The sequence below is a fragment of the Lycium ferocissimum genome, chromosome 8, assembly GCF_029784015.1.
Source record: "Lycium ferocissimum isolate CSIRO_LF1 chromosome 8, AGI_CSIRO_Lferr_CH_V1, whole genome shotgun sequence".
NCBI classification, from domain to species: domain Eukaryota; kingdom Viridiplantae; phylum Streptophyta; class Magnoliopsida; order Solanales; family Solanaceae; genus Lycium; species Lycium ferocissimum.
Window position 1 is genome coordinate 37,738,291 of NC_081349.1, and position 23,295 is coordinate 37,761,585.

The 23,295-nt window shown below is 33.9% G+C and overlaps 2 protein-coding genes and 1 non-coding gene across 3 annotated transcripts; 1 reads left to right on the plus strand and 2 right to left on the minus strand.

Moving 5' to 3' along the window:
* The first annotated feature begins 741 nt into the window (after window positions 1-741).
* LOC132066900 (uncharacterized) lies at window positions 742-3,311 on the plus strand. The gene is made up of 5 exons (XM_059460095.1): window positions 742-1,183; window positions 2,027-2,114; window positions 2,424-2,578; window positions 2,861-2,936; window positions 3,040-3,311. Exons 1-5 carry the CDS (start codon window positions 1,058-1,060, stop codon window positions 3,054-3,056), a joined length of 462 nt encoding a protein of 153 aa, XP_059316078.1. The 5' UTR covers window positions 742-1,057; the 3' UTR covers window positions 3,057-3,311.
* A 3,224-nt stretch (window positions 3,312-6,535) lies between these two features.
* On the minus strand, window positions 6,536-10,484 carry LOC132068329 (7-deoxyloganetic acid glucosyl transferase-like). Its single transcript, XM_059461902.1, has 3 exons — window positions 10,156-10,484; window positions 9,632-10,042; window positions 6,536-7,812 (listed from the first exon to the last, which is right to left on the minus strand). The coding sequence occupies exons 1-3, from the start codon at window positions 10,259-10,261 to the stop codon at window positions 6,887-6,889; spliced, it is 1,443 nt and encodes a 480-aa protein (XP_059317885.1). The 5' UTR covers window positions 10,262-10,484; the 3' UTR covers window positions 6,536-6,886.
* A 12,029-nt stretch (window positions 10,485-22,513) lies between these two features.
* Window positions 22,514-22,585, minus strand: TRNAD-GUC (transfer RNA aspartic acid (anticodon GUC)). Its single transcript has one exon. It is a non-coding gene; the product is annotated as a tRNA-Asp (tRNA).
* Window positions 22,586-23,295: the final 710 nt, after the last annotated feature.

Genomic DNA, 23,295 nt, shown 5'->3' on the forward strand with positions numbered 1-23,295 from the left:
GGATTGGCAAAGTCCATATAAGGAGACCACTCATCTCATTAATATTCGTCAACACCCCACCTCACGCCCAGGACTGGACATCTGGAGCGTGGGCAATTTAATTTGGGACCCCAACATCAGGTTAGATAAGGAGATCACTCATCTCATTAATATTCTTCAACACCCCACCTCACGCCCAGGACTGGACATCTGGAGCGTGGGCAATTTAATTTGGGACCCCAACATCAGGTTAGATGAGCTTTACTCTGATATCATGTAAGAAAATGAATCTTGGGCCTAACTCAACCCCAAAAGCTAACTCATGAGGGGAAGATTGCCCAAGTCCATATAAGGAGACCACCCATCTCATTAAGCACCGATGTGGTACTTTTTCATTCTTCAACAGCATTTATGTCAATGACAAAGGCAGAGCTAGGGCGCGCAAAAGGGATTCATCTAAATCCCCTTTGCCGGAAATTTACACTATATATACAAAGTGAAAATAATAATTTATACATCTATGTAAATATTAGATAATGGAATCTTGATTACCGCCATTAACTTTTCATGCGTTTACTTTTTTTATACATTTTTTTTTATATATATTTTGAATCTCCTTAACGAGAATCATGAATATTAGATACTCGAAATAAAAAACTGAACCGGCATGGTCAAATAGTCTCTGGCTAGTGACTGGTGACATGGGGTGAATGTTTTTTTGTCTTTGAGTGGCCTATAAATAAGAGTCACCGTTCATTGTTTCTACTCACAAACTGCACTGAATACTTCACGTGCTCTCTTTCTTCTCTTATCTTACATCCCCCAACTACTATTTCGCTCTGCTTTTGTTCAGTTGTCTGCAATTAAGTGGTCTCTCTGCAAAAAAAACATTAAAGCCCTTATCTGTTTCTGTTTTCTGGGAAACTGTGTAGTCGGTTAGGCCATTATATTGCTACCTCGACGTTATATTTATAACTTACTTTTCCAAGGTAGTTTGTTAGTTAGTTAGTTAATAGACAGAGAAAACAGAAAGCAGAATTAAAGAGTTTTGGTAACTTTACTTTTAATTTGCAAAATTATGGAGAAGGGAAAGCAAGTGTTTGGTTCATCTTCATCTTCATCGTCCTTTACAAACGATCTGTTTGGTCCAAAAGAGCCCTCAAAAACGTCGCTTTTTGGTTCCGTTTTTGGCCCACAGTCCACGGTACTCATTTGCAGTTTCCTTTATAAGTTACAATTACTCTACTTGATTGCATGCATGATGCATCTATTCCTTTATGTATTCTTATGAGTTTTAAGTTATCTGCAATGAAAATATACAAAGAAAATATACAAAGCTTTTAGTGTTATTTACGACGATATGTAATTTTTCATGGTAATATGAAAAAATAGAGCAAGAACATACTATTATATTAATAGTAGGGCACTGTCGAGAAACATAATTAATATAAATATATTCCTTATATGCATGTTATGCTATTCTCTTCTTTCTTCCTAATCTCATGAAGTTTTTCATTTTTCTCCATGGTTTAGATCAAGAAAATGATCATTCTTTTCGGGTGTGTCTGGTACCAAAAAGTAACTTTCTCGAAAAATAAGTGATATTTTTACTTATTTGCTAGTATATATTTAGTAAGTAAACAGAAAATATTGACCCAAGCGCATCTATATATCATCTAGACAAATATTATTGGAGTGGAGATGAGGTGGAGGTTGGAGGGGTGAGGGTAAATTGGGGGTGGAATGAGGTGGAAGGTGGGGCGTGGGGGTGGGGAGTAAGATAGAATGTTCGGTTGGGGGGAATTAATAGGGACTCATTAGATGGCTTTATTATACCGATCTACTTTTGTTTCGACAGACTTGTGCATTGACTAGAATAAATGAATAACTAAAATCCAGAGAATATGTGATGAAATAATTCTCCAGTGAGCCACTTGCTTTAGCTAGCCGGTTCCTTTTTGCTTAGATTTTATTTTTGGTTCATGTTCTTTAGATTTTGTTTTCATTTCCTAATTTCTTCTTCTTTTTTCTTGTTCTTTTACTATAGGGACTTGGAAGGGATTCCACTCACTCCGCAGCTAGAGGTTCACCAAGAATCCAAGATCCAGGGAACCATGCAAAATATGGAACTTCAGGTTTCTCAAAATACTTTCCTCACTTATTCAACAACCACTCCAGCTGTTTCAATTTATATAGTAATTTGACTTGACGGAATTTAAGAACTTGTTGTCTAAAACATGCTATGAGATTTTTGAGAGTATAAAACATAGTCATTTAGGACAAACTGAAAAGTTTAAAGTTATATTCTTTTTATATATATATAAAGGCATCATTCTCTTTGAAACAGACTAATAAGAATATTGTGTCACATAAAATGTAATGGAGGGGAGTATCTGCCTGAGTAAGCTTCAAATATCTCTCTTAGTTGTTCTTTGATGTTACAGAAAACGGGTCTCAAAGAAGCAGGGGAGACATCAGCAATAAGGACAAGAATTCCACATTGTATCAGAATGAAACAACAGAGCCATGCCATTTGAGCTCATCTATATACTATGGTGGCCAAGATGTTTATTATCCACCTACTGCCTCCCCCAATACTGTAAGTATATAAAAATGCCTATTATTTCGCAATTCACAAACCAGTGAACCTAAGTAGGAAGTTGTCATCAGTATTTGTGAATAAATAATATACTATATCAATTTATTTTATATGTCCGGTATTTGACTGGACACAAAGTTTAAGAAGAGTACTATCCTCAAAACTTGTGGTCTTAGATGTAACACGGTATTTTTGTGATTATAAGAGCATGTCATTATGTGTAATAGAAGAGAATAGCTGTTTTTAAATCTCTAAACTCTTCTTTTCTGCTGAATTGATCAGTTCAAGAAAGATGGAGAAGATGATGACCAAAATGGGAACAATTCAAACTGTGCTTCAAGAGGAAATTGGTGGCAGGGTATGAAATTAAATTTGGAATTATATATAGAAAAGAATAATACCACTTTTTATCTCTTTTAGCAATGTCATAAACTCAACATATATTTCTTCTTGTTATGCAGGATCACTGTACTATTAAGGTAATATATCAGCACCTGCAAGGAGTGGTAGATCATACAGCAGTTCAGCCCCCTTCGTTTCTTTTTTGTTTTCTTGGTCTGTTTTTATGGTAATTGGCAATACCTTAAGCCAATTTTGTACATGGGTTTGTCCCACTAATTTTAACGCTTATCAGTAGCCACCTTGTTTTAATCTCCCCTCTCTGTCTGGGACTATGTGTGGAGAATATAATGGTCTATTTATAATCAGTAATTCTGCGGGATTCTTGCTTTGACATTCATAACCCTAGTTATATAAGTACTCCGTTCTTCTCAATTTATGTGACGCACTTTCGTATTAGTCTGTTAAAAAAAGAATGACATATTTTAAAATTTTGAAATAACTAACTTTATATTTACTATTTTACCCTTAATGAGAAGCTTTTATAATCGTACAAAAAATCTTATGACATGTGTACATAAGAGCACAAGTTTGAAAAGTTTAATAGCCATACAAATGGTTTGTTATGTTTACGACCACAAGTTTCAAAAAAAAAAAAAAATATATATATATATATATATATATATATAGGAGTATTTCTTTCTTAGATCTAATGTTGATTCAAACTGTATCACATAACTTGAATGAAGGAACTAAGAACTTACCTGCATTCGGTGTTTGCATTCAGTGTTTGCAGTCTACCTAGCTACTAATTGTTTAAGAATGCATATTTATTTATGACGACTGGGAAAGAGAAAAGGTTTATAATTAAATTAAAGTACATATACTAGAGGTAAATTTCATTAATGGTCACTTAACTATCTTTTTTTTCCCATCAAAGTCACTTAACTATATTTTCAAATACAAAAGTCATATAAGTATCATTTTTTTCACCAAAGTCACTTAACTATATTTTCTAACACAAAAGTCACATAACTAACACTTTTTTTCACCAAAGTCACTTAACTATGTTTTCTAACACAAAAGTCACATAACTATCAATTTTTTCACCAAAGTCACTTAACTATGTTTTCTAACACAAAAGTCATAAAACTTTTAACTTACTAACACAAAAGTCACAAAACTTTAAGCTTACTAACTCAAAAATCACACCTACAAAAAAATTCAACTTTCAATGGGTAATATTTTTATTTTTTTATTTTTAATCTACAAACTCAATTAAACAACCGACCCGATCCAAAACTCATATGCAGATATTAAAATATTGAATCAGATGCAGATATTGAAACGGAAGTAATAATCTTGTTTGATTTTTTTTTTTTCAAATTTATAATATCTGTATATGAGTTTTGGATTGGGTCAGTTCTTTTTAATTGAGTTTGTATCCATTAGATTAAAAATAAAAAATAATATAAAAATATTAACCATCGAAAGTTGAATTTTTCAGTAGGTGTCATTTTTGTGCTAGTAAGATAAACGTTTTGTGACATTTGGTGTGATTTTTGTGCTAGTAAGCTAAACGTTTTGTGACTTTTGTGTTAGAAAACATAGTTAAGTGACGTTGGTGAAAAAAGTGATAGTTAAGTGATCATTCATGAAATTTACCCCATATACTAGATTATAATACATGTTATAAGAATTTCTTATCAAGAGAGATACATTTTTTGGTGGCGGATTCAACCACGGGTTTCGTGTACTTTCACAGAACCTAGAATTTTATAGTCGAATCCTATATTATTTATAAACTTGAAAAATAAATATAGATATACATTTCAAAATTTAATCTTTCAACCTGAAATTCACAACGCTTAAATTTTGAGTTTGTCATTGTTGTTTCTTACATAAGTCACTACTCTTTTGATACATTGAACCTAAGCAATTCATTTGATGCTTTGAACTCATAAAGTTAGTAACTAGGCCAGTGAGAACATATATATACACTTTCTACATTAAAACCATGCACGGACATCTTGTGTGTAGTGATCATAGTACTTGAACAAACTTCACATGCAAAATATCAATTAAAAATTTCAGAATTTTGTCTCAAAACTTTGACAAAACCAGGGTTTAAGCGCAGTTTAATGCTCTATGTCAATAACATACATGTAATTTAATTAACAAGAAGTTTGATGACAAATAATTATTCAAAAATCCAAGTTTAATATGGAATATCCAACAGAAATCAGAAAGCCTTTGGCATTTAAAACCACAAGAAGGAATTACAGTTTCATAGCTATGCATTCTTCCACTGTCCAAAGTCCCTTAATCAATGCAAATTCGTTTGGTTAGCAGACTAAATAATTGGATTAAGTTTGAGAGGGTACCAAACGACCCCATAGAGTATTGCTTGGCAAAAAATAATATTAACGCCGCTGCCGGGATCGAACCCGGGTCACCCGGGTGACAGGCGGCAATACTTACCACTATTCTACAACGACTTTTTGTTTTAGCATACCTTCTACTGAATAAAAATCTATATGAAGGATTTCGTTTGCCACATCTGCATTGCGTTGAAATAGTAGAACAGGCTATATATCCCATTAGTTAATTTTTCGGAAGGCATAAAATAAAAAAATAATTTCGGAAGGCAGGGCTGGGGAGCGTGTATGCCGAATCCGGCATACATGCCTTAAGGAAAAACTAAAGTTATGCCGGATCCCAAGATAACTAAAAGTATGCCCCATAAGACAGAGCTTTTCCTTAAGGCATAGTTTAGTTATGCCTTGTGGGGCAGACTTTTAGTTAAGGCATAATCAAAAGTATGCCCCATAAGGCAGAACTTTTCCTTAAGGCAAACTTTTAGTTATGCCTTGAGGAAAAGTTTCGCCTTATGGAACATACTTTTAATTATGTCTTATGGGACACACTTTTAGTTAAGGCATAACTAAATGTATGCCCCATAAGACGGAACTTTTTCTTAAGGCATAACTAAAAGTTTGCCTTGAAAAGTAAAAAAAAATAAAAATATATGCCTCAAGGCAAAGTCTGTCAGAGGGGGCAGAGCGAAATTCAAATTCTGCCTTGCGAATTTTTTTTAATTTTTGACTGAGCGGGGTTCGAACCCGAAACCCATAAATTTTAGGCGAAGGACAAAAATTAAAGACCACCAATTTGAGGGCCAAAAGTTAAAGACCACCCCAAAAGCGAATTGCCCTAATAGTATTAACTAGGGCCGAAAGGTTAACTCTGTTCCTTTTTTTTTTTTTTTTTTTGACATCTTGAAAGGCTAAATCCATTCATCTTAATTAAAGTAGATACTGGGATGAGTCTAGCTAGTCTGCAGTTCTCCTTTAATCAAGGGGAGGTTAAGAACATCAACATGTTTAAAGAATTTAAGCTTTGTACGTAGACGTAAGAAAAAAGTACATGCTCAATATAATTTGATCGCTTTAATAGTGGATACATTCGTTTTTAGTTACCAAGTCGCAGTAAAATTAGTGTAACAAGTACATGCAGTTAGCAATTAAATGATTCGAATTGTATAAATATTTTTCAGTTTTACGGAGGATATAGTTTAAAATTGTGTTGAAAAATATATAATCGGCATACAATGCGTCAAACGCAAACCACAAACAAAATATCGTCTAGATCACAAACTATGGTTGTGTCGAATGTGCATATATGTATATCCTAAGTGGAGAAAACACAACTTCAAAAGCATTCGGTCCTTTAAAGCAAGATTAAAAGAGTCCTCTTGGACCTAAAATATCAATCAAGGGAAGAAGATCAGTAACAAAAGAGAATAAGTTTCCTCTTTTGTAATTTGGCTCGCCTAGCGATTCTAGCTAACAATAACTGAAGTCTCTATCTTCAAGAGTCGTGTGACTTTTATCTCTATCATGATGGGTTGTGTGACTTTTATTTCTTTGAAGAAGGACGGACTGTCATCTCAGCGATGATTAAACCTTGTCACTTAAAAGATTTAATGTCCTTCACAAGACGTCCAAAATTAGAATAAGATGATCCACCTTCCCTCAAGCAATCCTTAGCTAATTTAGACATATGATTTGCTCTTTCCAAGAACTCATCTTTTCTCACTACCATCAAATCCTTCACCATTTTCTCTACAATTTCCCTATCACATGTATCCTTCATATCAAGCCCAAGTCGCCAAACTGCTTCCACAAACCTACTATTCACTTGTTGGTCCATAAAATAAGGCCAACAAACCATAGGCTTACCTTCATACACACTTTCCACAATCGAATTCCATCCACAGTGAGTCCAGAACCCGCCCACAGCAGGATGGGCCAATACTTCCTCTTGTGGGGCCCACCCCACAATATATCCTCTTTCTTTGGTACCCTCCGCTAAGTCCGCCGGGATCTTGTTTTTCCAGTCATCACCGGCGACGGAATCCGGCCGAATCACCCACAAAAATCTTTGCCCACTATTAACCAAACCGTACCAAAACTCCATCATTTGTTCATTCGTCATTGTTGCGATACTCCCAAAGCTCACGTAAATCACTGATTTCGGTAGCTGATTGCTTAGCCAATTAATGCAACTTCTGTCTTCTGGCCATAAACTGTTTGAAGATTGACCAAATGCAGTTTTTTGTTCAGATAGTTTGTTCTTCAGATTCGCATGGAGGGGTCCAATGGGGTAGAGATTTGGACAAATAGTTCGCATTTGATTGAGAATTGGTCCATCTAGTTCTTCGAATGTGTTGAGTATTAGGCCATAAGCACGTGAATTTTCTTGACCTTCTGTTTTGTAGAGTTGGATACTTGAGTCTGTCAGATTGCCTGATCGGCAATATGACGGTAGATCACGTCGCCGGAGAAATGTTTCAGCTCCGGGCACACTCTTGATTGGTTCATCCAAGTCATCATCTGGAAATGTTTGAAGTAGAATTAGAAGATAGTGAAATAATATGAGCTAAAAAATAAGTGTAATCATAGAAGACTAACGATTAATCGCCAATGAATAAGATTAAGCGTCTGCATGCAGGAATGGAGCCACCTATGTTCAATTGGTCAGCTCGCATGATTTTTCACAAAGAGTATTTCGAAATATAAAGACATAATTATATATAAAAAAGTCGACAAATTCAACATCTACTATATAACCTAAAGAATAATTTTAACATTGTATATATAGTGTAATTTTACGACAAAGACGGATCGCCCTTAACTTCGCCCTTGTGTGTAAAAAGTTACTAAAATTTGAAAATATGTTACTCCCTCCGTCCCAATTTGTTTGACACTTTTCGCTTTTTTGAGAGTTAAACGAGTTGTTCTTTGACTGTAATTTTTTCATGTCTTTTCAATTTTTTGAATTATAAATGATGGTGACTTATTATACCTTTTATGTTGTTTCCAAATATGTAAGTTTTATTTCAAAATTTTTAAAGATTCTATGTTCAAACACACGATCAAAATTAAAAAGTTTGACTCTCGAAAAGCGAAAAGTGTCAAACAAATTGAGACGGAAGGAGTAAATTCTAAACACATAATTTCAAAAGTACAACAAATTTCAAGATGAACAAATGTACAGGCTCAACCAATTCAAGTGAATGCAATATTCTTTAAACGGGCTCAACAGATTTAACTGAATGTGGTATTCTAAACGGAGCATGTATGTGTTTGTGTAAAAATCACTAAAATTTCAGCAAATCTTAAGTTTTGAATTCATATATTGCGAAGGTTACAGTGGCTATACCGTGAAGATTGAACCGTCAATTTGATCCTGGATCCGCCTCTTATCAATTCATTGTAAGAACTTTAAAGGTTTAACTCATCAAGTTTCACTCTCAAAATTTCACAAGTTCCAACACATTTCAGTTGACTTAACCAGTAAAAAGGGAAGCTTATGATTCGAGACTTGACACTAGAAGTTACAGAATTTTGAAAGATCAATACGAACCATTGAAGGGATATACTTCAGGTTCAATGAGTTTAGGAAGGCAAAAGAAAGAATAGTCAATGAAAAACATTGTGCTTTTAGCTATTTGAATGTGCCTAAAAAAGAACCTATTGATCAGGGGCGTGCAAAAACCGATTTAACCAATAAACCGAACCGAAAAAATGCTATTGGTTTATTGGTATCGGGTTATTGGGTTCAATATCAAGAACTTTACACAGACGCCCCTAAAAATAGCAATAGCATGAATCCTAAGCTACGGCACGCGAAACAATGGTTCCATGAATCAGGAGCGGATTGGGTAAATTATATGTGGTGCACATGAACCCATGGTCTTTTTCCAAAACTAGGTAGTTATCGACATATTTTTCTAGAATTGATATAATATTTTCTGTTGCCATCAATGCTCCAAGAAGGTTGAATGATGCACTTGATTGAATGTTGAGTTATTTACTTAGAGGAATAGGGATCGGTTAGCACTTAATACATTTTTTCCTCCATCGTCGAGGCACCTGGATCAGAACATAGCAGGTTAGTTGATAAACTCAATGACAAAGCCAGAGAGGAGGGAACGGCCGGAAAGCATAGTTCCTGGGATTCAAGAAAATAATAGTACTAAACAGGAGCATGGGTACATACACACACGACGAACGGGATAAAAATCATTTTTTCAACAGATCAACCAACCCAATCCCAACACTGACTCAGCTTTGAGCAAGTTTGCATCTAAATTCATCAAGTTTAAATTTTGCATCCGCCTTTGTTAATAGTTGCGAAAGATTTACTAACCTTTGAACGGATATTCTCCAGATTCAATGAGCTTAGGAAGGCAAAAGAAGATCCAAAGACAACACGGACTAATAGTTCGAACACAGAAAATCGGCAAACCAATTTCATCAGCAACATCACAAGTAAATCCCAAAACTCCATCAGCAATAATACAACTAACCGGCCTTCTTTTTCCATCAGAACAGAACAAACCAGAAGTCAACATATCTTTAAACAAAGGCTTTGTTTTAAGCTTTAAAGAGTCAAAGAGCTCCAAAAACTTGCTTCTTTCACGAGGGTGATCTTCTGGAAGTCCATCAGAAATAGTCTTGATTTGAAAACCAGGAAATTGGTCAAATCTTGAACTTATATTCGTGTGAAGAACGAGGCGATTGTGGATGTTTTCAGTGAGGAGAAGAGTGACGTGCAGACCTGAAAAACATCTTGGTTTAGTCAAACGCAAACTGCTATTCTCCAAAATATTTTTTCAAAAATTATTTCTGATTAAAAATACGTTTTAAAATAAACAAATTTTGGAAGCTTACCTGAGAAACAAAGGAGTTGAGCAAGTTTGAACATGGAGTTTACAGGGCCTTGTAAAGGTAAGGGGAAGATGAGTACATGAGGAGGAAGAGGTTGTTGTTCATCCATGGTGGTCTGTTTGGTTTGTGGAATTTTTGGACCTTAGAGTATTGATGCTTTTCCTATTGACTGCATAGAGTTATGTGTGGCGTTCATATATTTGTCAAGTTGGTTGAATTTAGAAGCCTGTATTGTGAATATAATAATATGAGGTTACTGTTCTGCATTGTGATCTATGACAAATGAATTAGTGCTTTTCCTTTTTCTTTGGGCAGCTGAGTGGGCAGTGGCAGAAGTTTTTTTTGTAAAGGGCAGCAAAGACTTAGTTCATTCAAAAGTTTTCTTTTTGTTAAGGTTAAGAGAACTAAGCATTTTATAGGTGGGATTCAATATGCGGATCAAATTAGATTTCACGCCGCCCGCTCTAAATAAATAGGAAGAGTGGGCCACGGGTGTACATAAGCCGTCGGGTCGCACAACAGAAGATCACCCAACATAAAGAATGCACACACTATCTTGGCGAAAATATAATGAGATTATAATTACAATTAAAAAATAATATGAAGAAAATAAACTATCTTCAGGCTGAGGCGCGGATATTTCGCTCTCTTTAAGAAGATTCAAGTCCACTGCAGCAAATTTTTACCGGTCTAGCAGTAATCTTCTTGACTTATCCCTTCCAGGATACAACATCCCGACCTCATCGTACAACTCAACTAATTCTGGACAAGATGTTGAGTCCAAAGCTCCACAAAAAAAATCACTTCTATTTATAGGTAAAGAGATTCTTCCTTCAAATGAATTGCATGGGATTGAGCTCCTCTCCATTTCCCTTCTCTCCATTTTCCCCAAGTTCTATCTTGGATTAGAGACACATGGCATGCATTATAATTAATGGCTAAGATTTAATTGACTAAAACAAGGCCCTAACCATGATTAAATAATTAATACTCAACTATCCATAAATATATTAGAATATTTTTCTCTCTCTTCCTATTTATTTTTCCTACCCAGTAAAATATATTTTCTAATTTACCCGATTATTTTTTGCCACTTAATTTTTCCCCCCTAATAGACCCATTATTCAATTGGTGATATTTTTCATTTTTTCAATTATGATGCTTACTAATTCACATAATATAGACCCCATTATTCAATTGGTAATTGTATATTTCTGAAAGAGTTGTCTATATTATGAAAAATATCACCATTAAAGAGTTATAATGATTGAAAAAAAAGATGGAATATTAAATAGGAAGAGAGAGAAAGTATTTTAATATATTTATGGATAATTTATTAATTATATAAACTATGGTTAGGGCTTTGTTTTAGTCAATTAAATCTTAGTCATTAATTCTAACCCCATGCCATGTGTCTCTAATCCTTCAAATGGAAGCCCAATCCAATTGCATGAATAGTGGGAGAGTGGGGTAGTATTGTAGGTAAATAATAGAAGAATTATGACATGAGTTACAAGAAATAAAGAGGAAGAATGTGGATGAATTAATATGATAATGGTGAGGTAAGTTACAAAGAAAATCAAGACCACATTCAATCTTATTTAATGGCCACAAACGTATGATGGTAAATGCTCTTGAATAGCCACTTTAATATAATTATAATAATATTAAAATGGTCAAAATGTCCTTCAATCCCCCACTTATTTTAATATTAATATAAGAGAGTTTATTAGCTGAAGATTATTATGCATAATGAAGGTGTGCTTTGCATTGAACCTTCACTTAGTAAAACAGTCATCTTTCCTTCAGAGCCGTAGTGGTCTCAGATTTGAACTATGTAGCTTAAGGGAAATAAATAACTGCTGCTTACACATAATAATCAAGGTGTTGACATGAGCTTTGATAGCCAGCACATTACGGCTTTGTGCTATCCCGATTTTCGTGAGTGCTTCTGAGAACGAGCCCAATTCTCATAGGAAGCAGCCTACTTCCACACTTATATAGGTGAAATCTATCAAGGGTGCTTCTGTAACTTTAACACCCCACTCATACGAGCTACAGATTTTCATTAAGAGTTTATAAACTCAGCCTCCATAAATCGTTACAGAATAATGCACTCACACTATAGGGAGGGAATAAATAAAATAGTGCATTTTCACAAGAAGTCATCATATGATTCGTTTTTCCCATTGAACCTGGTTATAGGATCTCTAGTCCCCAGGTTGGGTTTCCTCATATATGACTCATGAGTTTATGGGCTTCAATCCCATCCCCCTCGATGTCCTCCAGACCCTTTCTCTTGCTAAGGCCTTAGTTAGTGGATCTGCAAGATTATCACAAGATTTGACATAATCAACGTTAACGGTACCACTTGTCAAATATGATCTCACAGTACTGTGTTTTCTCCTTATATGTCTGGATTTACTGCTGTAATAACGGTTTTGAACTCTACCAATTGCAGCGATGCTATCACAATGAATTAAAATAGGAGGAATCGGCTTTTCAAAATAAGGTATTTGAAATAATAAATCTCTTAACCAATTTGCTTCTTCACTAGCTGAAGCTAAAGTAAATAATTCAGCCTCCATGGTAGAGTTAGCAGTTATAGTTTGTTTTTTGATTTCTAACAAATAGCATCACCTCCCAAAGTAAAAATATAGCCAGTGGTAAAACAGGAATCACCGGAGAAAGTGCTCCAATGCATTAGAAATGCCTTCAAGTACGGCGGGATATTTTTTATAAAACAAGCCATAAGTTTTTGTCCCAATTAAATATTTCATAACTCTCCTTATGGTATGCCAATGTTCATTACCTAGATTGCTTGTAAACGTGCTAAGTACTCCAACTGCATACGCAATATCAGGCCGAGTGCAATCAGTTACATATCTCAAACTTCCAATTAAGCTAGCATATTCCTTTTGATTTATCACATCATTTTCACTTTGTACAGGAAACAAGTGAACACTTGAATCAAAAGGAGTTACAACATGCTTGCAATCAAGAAAGTTATATTTTTTCAAAATTTTCTCAACATAATGTGTGGTCAAGGAAAATTCCATCACATGTTTTAGTAATTTTTATTCCAAGAATAAAATTTGCCTCACCAAGATCTTTCATGTCAAAATGGCTTCTAAGAATATTTTTAGTTTCACCAATTACATTCATGTTAGAGCCAAAGATCAATAAATCATCAACATAGAGGCAAACAATTACATGTGAATTATTCCAAGACTTATGATAGATTCACTTATCACATCGTTTGTTTTAAAACTGTTTTCAATCATGCAGGAATCAAATTTCTCATGCCATTGCTTTGGTGCCTGTTTCAAGCGATAAAGGGATTTAGTAAGTTTACACACTTTGCTTTCTTGGTCTGCTTCAACAAAACCTTCGGGTTGTTCCATATAAATTTCCTCATTTAGGTCCCCATTTTAAAAAGCAGTTTTTACATCCATTTGAAGAATATGCAAATAAAAAATTGCAGCTATAGCAATCAAAAGTCTTATGGATGTAATTCTAGTTACCGGAGAAAAGGTATCAAAAAATTCTAGGCCTTCTAGTTGTTTAAAACCTTTAGCAACTAGTCTAGCCTTGTATTTATCAACAGAACCATCCGGTTTTAACTTTTTTCTTAGGACCCATTTACACCCCACTATTTTACAATGCGGTGGTAAATCAACTAACTTTCAAGTTTTATTGAAAATAAGAGATTCCATTTCATCATTTACACCCTCTTTCTAAAAAATAGCATCATGTGAAGCTAAAGTTTCTTGTAAAGTGAGAGGGTCATCTCCAACATTAAAAATATAAAAATCAGGACCAAAGTCTTTCTACTCTAGCTCTTTTACTTCTTCGTAACTCAAAATCATTATTTTCTTTATTTTTCAAAACAGAAATAGAAGAACTAGGCAGTGACAAAATATTTTCGTTAGTCCTATGACCCCCACTATTTTTAGAATCAAATGAAAATTTATTTTCATGAAAAATAGCATCACTTAATTCTATTATTATATTATCTTCAAGACTAAAAAATCTATAGGCTGTACTATTTGAAGCATAACCAAGAAAAACACAAGTAGTAATTTTCTTGGTTTGTTTTTATGATAATTGGCAATACCTTAAGCCAATTTTGTACATGGATTTGAAGCATAACAAAAAAATAAATAAACACAAGTAGTAACTTTCTTGGTTAGTTTTTATGATAATTGGCAATACCTTAAGCCAATTTTGTACATGGGTTTGTCCCACTAATTTTAACACTTATCAATAGCCAGTTAGCCACCTTGTTTTAATCTCCCCTGTGTCTGGGACTATGTGTGGAGAATAGAATGGTCTTTTTATAATCAATAACTCTACGGGATTCTTGCTTTGACATTCATAACCCTAGATATCGATATATAAGTACTCCGTCCTTTTTAATTTATGTGACGCACTTTCATATTAGCCTGTTAAAAACAAAATGACATATTTTTAAATTTAGAAACAACTAACTTTATATTTACTATTTTACCCTTAATAAGAAGCTTTTATAATCGCACAAATATTATGACATGCGTACATAAGAGCACAAGTTTCAAAGTTTTATAGCCATACAAATGGTTTGTTATGTTTAGGACCACAAGTTTTAAAAATAAAATATAGGAGTATTTCTTTCTTAGATCTAATATTGATTCAAACTATATCACATAAATTGAACGAAGGAACTAAGAACTTACCTGCATTCGATGTTTAAAGTCTGCCTAGCTACTAATTGTTTAAGAATGCATATATGATTTTATTTATGACGACCGGGGAAGAGAAAAGGTTTAGAATTAAATTAAAGTACATATACTATGGGTAAATTTCATGAATGGTCACTTAACTATCACTTTTTTCACCAAAGTCACTTAACTATGTTTTCTAACACAAAAGTCACATAAGTATCACTTTTTTTCACTAAAGTCACTTAACTATGTTTTCTAACACAAAAGTCACATAACTATCACTTTTTTCACCAACGTCACTTAACTATGTTTTCTAACACAAAAATCACAAAACTTTTAGCGTACTAGCACAAAAATCACATCTACTGAAAAATTCAACTTTCGATGGGTAATATTTTTTATTTTATTTTTATTTTTTATCTAATAGATACAAACTCAATAAAAAAGACCTGACCCAATCCAAAACTCATATTCAGATATTATAAATTTGAGAAAAAAAAAATTATCAAACAAGATTATTACTTAAAAGATTCAATTTTAATTGTTTGTTAGATTTAAAATAAAAAAATAAAAATAAAAATAAAAAAATTACCTTTGAAAGTTTAATTTTTGTGTGGAAAAAAAGTTTTGATAGTTATAAGATAAAAGTTTTATGACTTTTGTGTTAGAAAACATAGTGGAAAAGTGATAGTTATGTGGATGGAAAGTGATGGTTAAGTGACCATTAAAGAAATTTGTCTCCTATATACTAAATTATATACCTGTTATAAGAATTTCTTATCAAGAGTGTTACATTTTTTGGTGGCGGATTCAACCACGGGTTCGTGTACTTTCACAGAACCTAGTATTTTATAGTTGAATCCTATATTATATATACACTTGAAAAATAAATATAGATATGCATTTCAAATTTAATCTTTGACACGAATTCACAACGTTTAAATTTTGAGTTTGTCATTGTTGTTTCTTGCATTAAGTCACCACTCTTTTGACACATTGAACCTAAAGCAATTCAGTTGATGCTTTGAACTCATAAAGTTAGTATCTAGGTCGGTGAAGACATATACACTTTCTACATTAAAACTGTGCACTACATCTCTGTGTGTAGTAATCATAATACTTGAACAAACTTCACATGCAAAATATCAATTAAAAATTGCAGAATTTTGTCTCAAAACTTTGACAAAACCAGGTTTAAGCGCAGTTTAATGCTCTATATCAATAAAATACATGTTTAAACAACAAGATGATTGATGCCAAAAAATTATTCAAAAATCTAAGATTCCAATTTTAATATGCAATATCCAACATAAATCAGGAAGCCTATGGCATTAAAACTACAAGAGGGAATTATAGTTTCATAGATACGCATTCTTCCACATTCCAAAGTCCCTAAATCAATACAAATTCGTTGGTTGGTGGACTAAATTATCGGATTAAGTTTGAGAGCGTACCAAACGACCTCATAGAGTAAGTAGGAAGAATTAACTAAAGGTGACTTTTTAGTTATGAAATTAGTATAGTGCACTTGTGGGGACCAGTTCATCTCAAAACCCATTTAAATATGGGATTAAGATAATTTAGGTTCAAAGTGTATTTTTTAAAACTTAATCTTTATAAAATACAAAAAGATCAACTTAATCCAAAAACCCCTAGCCCCCCTTCTCGTCCTCCCACCCCCTCCCTCCCAGCCCCACACCCCACCCCCCCCTATTTTTTTTTTTTTTTTTTAAAAGTTTTGATATTTTTTATTTGTTTTGTCACCGGTCCACCCCTCCCCGCCACCCTCCCCCGCCCCACACCCCACCCCCCGATTTTTTTTTTTAAAAAAGTTTTGATATTTTTTATTTGCTTTTTCACTACCCCCCTCCTCCTCCCACCCCTCCCCCCCCCCAATTTTTTTTTTTAAGTTTTAATTTTTTGTTGCTTTTCCATTTACCCCCCCCCCTCGCCCGCCCCCCCCCTTCCCCCCAAAAAATTTTTTTTTTTAAAAAAGTTTTAATTTTTTTATTGCTTTTTCACCCCCACCTCCCTCCTCCCCGCCCCCACCCCCACCCCCACCCCCGCCCCGATTTTTTTTTTAATTTTGATTTTCTTTATTTGTTTTTCACCCCCCCCCCAAAAAAAATTAAAAAATAAATTTGATTTTTTTTTTACCAAAATTTCACCCTCCCCCACCAAATTTTTAAATTTTGTTTTTTGATTTTCTTTATTTATTTTTTCACCCCCTTTTCTCCTCCGCCAACCCCCGCCCACCCCTCCCCCCCCCCCCAAAAAAAAATTTTTGAAAAGTTTTCTTTTTGTTTTTTTGCACCCCACCCTTCCAAAAAGGAAATTTTTCAAAAAAAAAATTTTTTTTTGCACCAATCTCCCCCTCCTCCCTAAAAATAAATGATTTTTCGGAAAAGAAGTTTTAATTTTTTTTTTGGTTTCTTACTTCCCCCACCCATCCGAAAAATTAATTTTGTTTTTTTTTAAAAAAAATCCGTCCACCCCCCCCCCACTCCAAAAAAAAATCTTGAAAGGAAGTTTTGAATTTTTTTGTTTTGGGTTTAGGAAAAATTTGGATAAAATCTGTGTTGTTGTTGTTGTGTGTTTGTAGAAATAGAAAGTTTTCGTTGTTGTCCTGGTATGGTTCGGGGTTTAGGAAAAGGTATCCAACATATGATTTTTTTTCTTGTCCCGTATTTATGACCGATTCATGTCTATAGAAGATATCCAACTATTTATAGTTGTTGCAAAGTGAAGTTCTACACTTGGGTAACAAGTGACAATATTTGTACTACAAATATGTTGGACATAAATACTTTCCGCTAGTTTGTTTCCTCATGAAGATATCCAATAGCATTTTGAAGTTGTTGTAACAAGCTCTACACTTGTTGCAAATGTGTAGGCAATCAGGTAAACAACCACAAATCTATTGACATAGCTTCGCTATTTGGTTCTCGTTTGTAGAAGATATCCAATGATTTGTAGGTGTTGCAACAAGTTCTACACTTGTTACAACAAGTAGACAATCAGGTAAACAATCACAAAATCGTTGACATAGCTTATGATTATTTGGTTTTTGTAGAAAAATATCCAACGTATTTTTAGTTATTTGCAACTAGGGTTGTTCACGGTTTGGTTAAAAACCAAACCAAAACCGGAAAATTTAACTAAACCAAATAAAAAAACGGACATTTGGTTTGGTTTGGTTTTAAATTTTAAAAACCGATGTATATTTAGTTTGCTATGGTTCTATTAAAAAAATAGCAGGAATAAATAACCGAACTAAACTAATAAATTATATACATAAATTTTATAATTATTTATATGTATAATAGTAGTTTTTCATAAATAATTATAAATATTTTGTCCTTTATGTTATTTGTGAATGATGTTTATGAACTTATTTATTTTGATTAGTTGTGGTATTTGGAGCCAAGGTGGCTGTTGAACAATTCTCGCTTATGAACTTATTTATTTTGCTTACTAATTGTTGCAATAGATGCATATAGTAGAATTGCTTGGTTGCTTAGTTGCTTAGTTGTTACAACAAATTACTGGCCTTGTTGGAAAAAATCAAAATTGCTTAAATTATTGTAAAACTAAAAATATGTCGCACGTATGAGTTAATTATTTATAACAGATATTACACTTGTTGAAGAGTTACAACAAGTACTAATTTGTTTCAACGGATGGATCAGTTGTTTAAACAAGTGACTAATTGTTGCAACAAACATTAATCACCTTGTTTGAATTACGTAACAACTTACATGTATATTCAATAGGATCTCATATGTTGCAACTGACTTACTCGTATGTTGCAATGAGGATCTTATATGTTGCAACAACTCCTCCATTATTGCAACATATTCACGATATTACTAATCTTATTTAAATAAGTTACTAATCTCTTTAAACAAATTGCCTAAATGATTGAACAGATCATACTGATTGTTCAAGAAGTTGCGACAATTACTATCATTTCAACAAGTTAACTGCTCCAACAAGTAACTGAAAATGCTTAAAACAAGTTATTAATCTGTTGCAACAGGAATAATGCGATTGTGGAAGAAGTTACTTAACAAATTACTAACTGCTTCAACAAGTTACTAAGCTCAGTTCCAACAGCAACTAATCCGTTTAAACAAGTTACTAATGTAACAGATCATACAAGCTTGTGAAGAATTTAACAAATTACTAATGATTTTGGTAGATATATATATTGATCACTAAATATGATTGATTTCCATTGTTATCACTAAATATGGGTGAATCAAGTGGTTACACCAATTCACCCAAATGATCACTCCATTTAGTGCGTATTGGACTTAGTTGATCATACATCCCGACCTAGTCCATGTAAATTACTTAAGTATATATATTGATCAATAAATATGGTTGATTTATTGTTTATCACTAAATATGGGTGAATCAAGTAGTTCATATCAATTACTCCCAAGATCACTTCGCTTAATGCGTATTGGACTTAGTTGATTATATCCCGACCCAAAACACCATCAAATTGCTTAAGTATATATATTGATCAATAAATATGGTTGATTTCATTGTTTATCACTAAATATGGGTGAATCAAGTGAAGTTCTATCAATTCACTCCCCGATCACTCCGTTTAGTGCGTATTGGACTTAGTTGATCATCTATCCCGACCCAAAAACACCATCAAATTGCTTAAGTATATATATTGATCAATAAATATGGTTGATTTCCATTTCGTTTATCACTAAATATGGGTGAATCAAGTAGTTCCATCAATTCACTCCTACGATCACTAGTTTAGTGCGTCTTGGACTTAGTTGATCATCTATCCCATTTAAAACACCATCAAATTGCTTAAGTATATATATTGATCAATAAATATAGTTGATTTCCATTGTTTATCACTAAATATGGTTGATTCCATTATTTATCACTAAATATGCCGATTCATTTTATTGATCACTAAATATGGGTGAACAGTAAGTATACGATAGAACAAGTGTATTATACATTGTTGCGACGAGTGTAGTATACGTTGGAACAACCGTAGTATCTCATTGAACAACCGTAGTGGCCTTTGTATTTATAGTATATATTTAAAGAATCGTAATATCCGTTACAGAATACGCTTAGAATACTTATCTAATCCATGAAATTACTATCTAATCCATTAAGGATGTTAGTAGATATATATATATATATATATATATATTCATCACTAAATATCGTTGATTTCATTTGTTTAACACTAGATATGGGTGAATCAGTAGTTCACATCACTCACAATAATCACTCGTTTTAGTGCGCATACCGACTTAGTAGATCATCTTTCCGACTCAAAATACTATCAAATTGATTAAGTATTATATATTGATTACTAAATATCGTTGATTTCATTTGTTTATCACTAAATATGAGTGAATCAAGTAGTTCACATCAATTCACTATAATAATCACTCGATTTAGTGCATACTGACTTAGTAGATCATCTTTCACTCCAAAATACTATCAAATTGATTAAGTATTATATATTAATCACTAAATATCGTTGATTTCATTTGCTTATCACTAAATATGGGTGAATCAAGTAGTTCACATCAATTCACTCTAATGATCATTGATTTAGTGCGTATATTTTCAGTAAATTACCACCAAATTGATTAAGTATTATATATTGATCACTACTTATCATTGATTTTCTTTGTTTATCACTAAATGTCATTGATTCCCTTTGTTGATCACTAAATATGGGTGAATCAAGTAGTATCCGTTTGCAACAAATGGTAATTTACCGTTTTGCTAAATTATAGTATCTGTTGAACAAGCTGTATATCCGTTGCTGACAAAAGACATAGTTGTTGAACAAGTCCTTACTCTTGTTGGATAAAACACAATAAGTTACTGACTTTTCGCAAATGTCACTCCACTTGTTGGAAAAACTGACATGTTCTAGTTGTTGCAACAAGGCACATGCTTGTTGCAACCGTATTGCTTATTGCTAGAAATCTTTTGAGTTGGATAAAACACAAGTTACTAGTTGTCGCAGCAAGTCCTTGCTTATTGGATAAAACCAAACAAATTCTGAAATATTGCAATTAATTAACTATTTGCCGAAAAGCTCGTTCAAAGAATTTATTAACACACACACATTTGTGATTTGAACACGATCAACATATCATATAAACCAAGTTCACAAGCACCAAGAACAAATTAACATTCTAAAAGAATAACATTAAAATGTCATAAAGTTCCAACAAATAACCGTTATTACAACACGGTGCAATTAACAACTATGGAGCATTTCGGCTTGGACAACAACTACAAATCTATTTTGGATATTTTTTACAAACGAGAACCAAATAGCTGAAGCTATATCCAACGGATTTGTAGTTGTTGTAGCAGTCATCTACTTGTTGCCACGAGTGTAGAACTTGTTGCAACAACTATAAATCTGTTGGATATCTATAAACATAACCGGATAAATACCAGACAAGAACAGATAAAAAAACATCTATTGGATATCTTTTCCTAAACCCTAAACCATACCCGGGACAACAACAAAAAACCATCTATTTCACTACAAATACACTACAACAACATTTGAATTTTATCCAAACTTTTCTAAACCCAAAAAAGAAAAATCAAAACTTATTTTTGATATTCTTTTTGAGTGGGGAGGGGGGTAGTGCGAAAAAAAAAAAAAAAAATTCAAAACTTTTTTTAAAAAAGCAATTTTGGGGGGGGGGGGGGGGGGGGTAGTGAGGGGTGGTAGGAGGAGGGAAATTTGAGTGAAAAAATAAAAAAATATCAAATTTTTTAATAGTTTTGGGGGGGGGGGGGGGGGGGGGGGGGGGGGGGAGGGATGGGAAAGATAAAAAAATTAAAACTTTTTTTTTAAATTTTTTTTTTGGGGGGTGGTGGGGGGTGAGGGGGAGAGTTGCGAGGAGGAGGAGGAGGGGGTGAAAAAATAAATAAAGAAAATCAAAAAAAAATTAATTTTTTTTTGGAGGGGTGGGGGTGGGGGGGGGTTGCGAGGAGGAGGAGGGAGGGGGGTGAAAAACAAATAAAGAAAATTAAAAAAAATTAATTATTTTTTTTGGGGGGGTGGGGGTTAGGCGGTTGGGAAGAGGAGGGGGGGTGAAACAAAAATAAAGAAAAACAAATTGGGCGGGGTGGGGGGGCGGGGCGGGGGGCGGGGGGAGGAGGTGGGGTGGGGGGAGGGTTGCGAGGAGGAGGGAGGGAGGGGGTGAAAAAACAAATAAAGAAAATTTAAAAAAAAAAATAGGGGGGGGGGGGGGGGGGGGGGTGGGGGGGTTAGGGGGTTGGGAGGAGGGAGGGGGTGAAAAAAAATAAAAAAAGAAAAAAAAAATGGGTAGGGGTGGGGGGGCGGGGGAAGGGGAGGGGGGGGGCATGGGATCGGGGGGGGCGGGGTGGGGGCGAGGGTGGGTGAAAGTGTTAAAAATAAACTTAAGTGCAAAGTGTTAAAAATAAAGTTGAGGTTAAAGTGTCAAAATAAAAACTTTTGGAACTTCAAAACCCCATAATACTAATAAAATTATCACCTCTACCTAATAATTAAAAACTTGAGTCGCCTATCTTAAAATAAAAACTAAAGAGTGACTAATAATTAAATGCCCCGAGTAAGTATTGCTTGGCAAAAAAAGAATTATTAACGCCGTTGCCGGGGATCGAACCCGGGTCACCCGCGTGACAGGCGGGAATACTTACCACTATACTACAACGACTTCTTGTTTTAGAAAACCTTCTACTGCATAAAAATCTATATGAAGGATTTCGTTTAGCAATTAACTCTTATCACATCTGCATTGGGTTGAAATAGTAGAACAGGCTATATATCCCATTAGCTAATGAGTTTAAATTTTATGCAGCTAAATAATTTTTATATACTATAACATGTTAAATTACATTGCACAATCAACTTATGTTACTTAAATCCTTGCCTTTTACCATATTATGGATAATAGTAGCAGTTCATATTAATAGAATAGCAGTTTCCATGCGTCGGTTATAGTAGTATTAACAAGGGCCGAAAGGTAAAATCTGTTCCTTTCGTTTCACATTTTTGAAAGGCAAAATCCATTTCATCTTCATTAAAGTAGATATTGGGATGAGCCTAGCTATTCTGCAGTTCTCTTTTACTCAAGGGGAGGTTAAGAACAGAGGCGGATCCAAGATTTAAACATGTTAAAGAATCTTAAGCTTATATTTTACGTTAGACGTATAGATTTTAATAATTTTTTACATAAATTTATTCAATGCAATTACGGGTTCAATTGAACCCCCACTTAATAGGCTAGATCCGCCCCTGGTTAAGCACATAAACATGTTTAAAGAATTTAAGCTTTGTACGTAGACGTAAGAAAAGAGTACATGTTCAATGTAATTTGATCGCTTATTGGTTACATACATTCGTTTTTATGTTATCAAGTCCCAG

Coding starts and splice junctions, on each gene's coding strand:
- LOC132066900 (XM_059460095.1), top strand. CDS start 1,058: ATGGAGAAGGGAAAGCAAGTGTTTGGTTCATCTTCATCTTCATCGTCC. Junction 2,115..2,423: donor TGCAAAATATGGAACTTCAG/GTTTCTCAAAAT, acceptor TTGATGTTACAG/AAAACGGGTCTCAAAGAAGC. Junction 2,579..2,860: donor CTACTGCCTCCCCCAATACT/GTAAGTATATAA, acceptor TGAATTGATCAG/TTCAAGAAAGATGGAGAAGA.
- LOC132068329 (XM_059461902.1), bottom strand. CDS start 10,261: ATGGATGAACAACAACCTCTTCCTCCTCATGTACTCATCTTCCCCTTA. Junction 10,043..10,155: donor TCAACTCCTTTGTTTCTCAG/GTAAGCTTCCAA, acceptor GATGTTTTTCAG/GTCTGCACGTCACTCTTCTC. Junction 7,813..9,631: donor TGGAGAATATCCGTTCAAAG/GTTAGTAAATCT, acceptor AAACATTTCCAG/ATGATGACTTGGATGAACCA.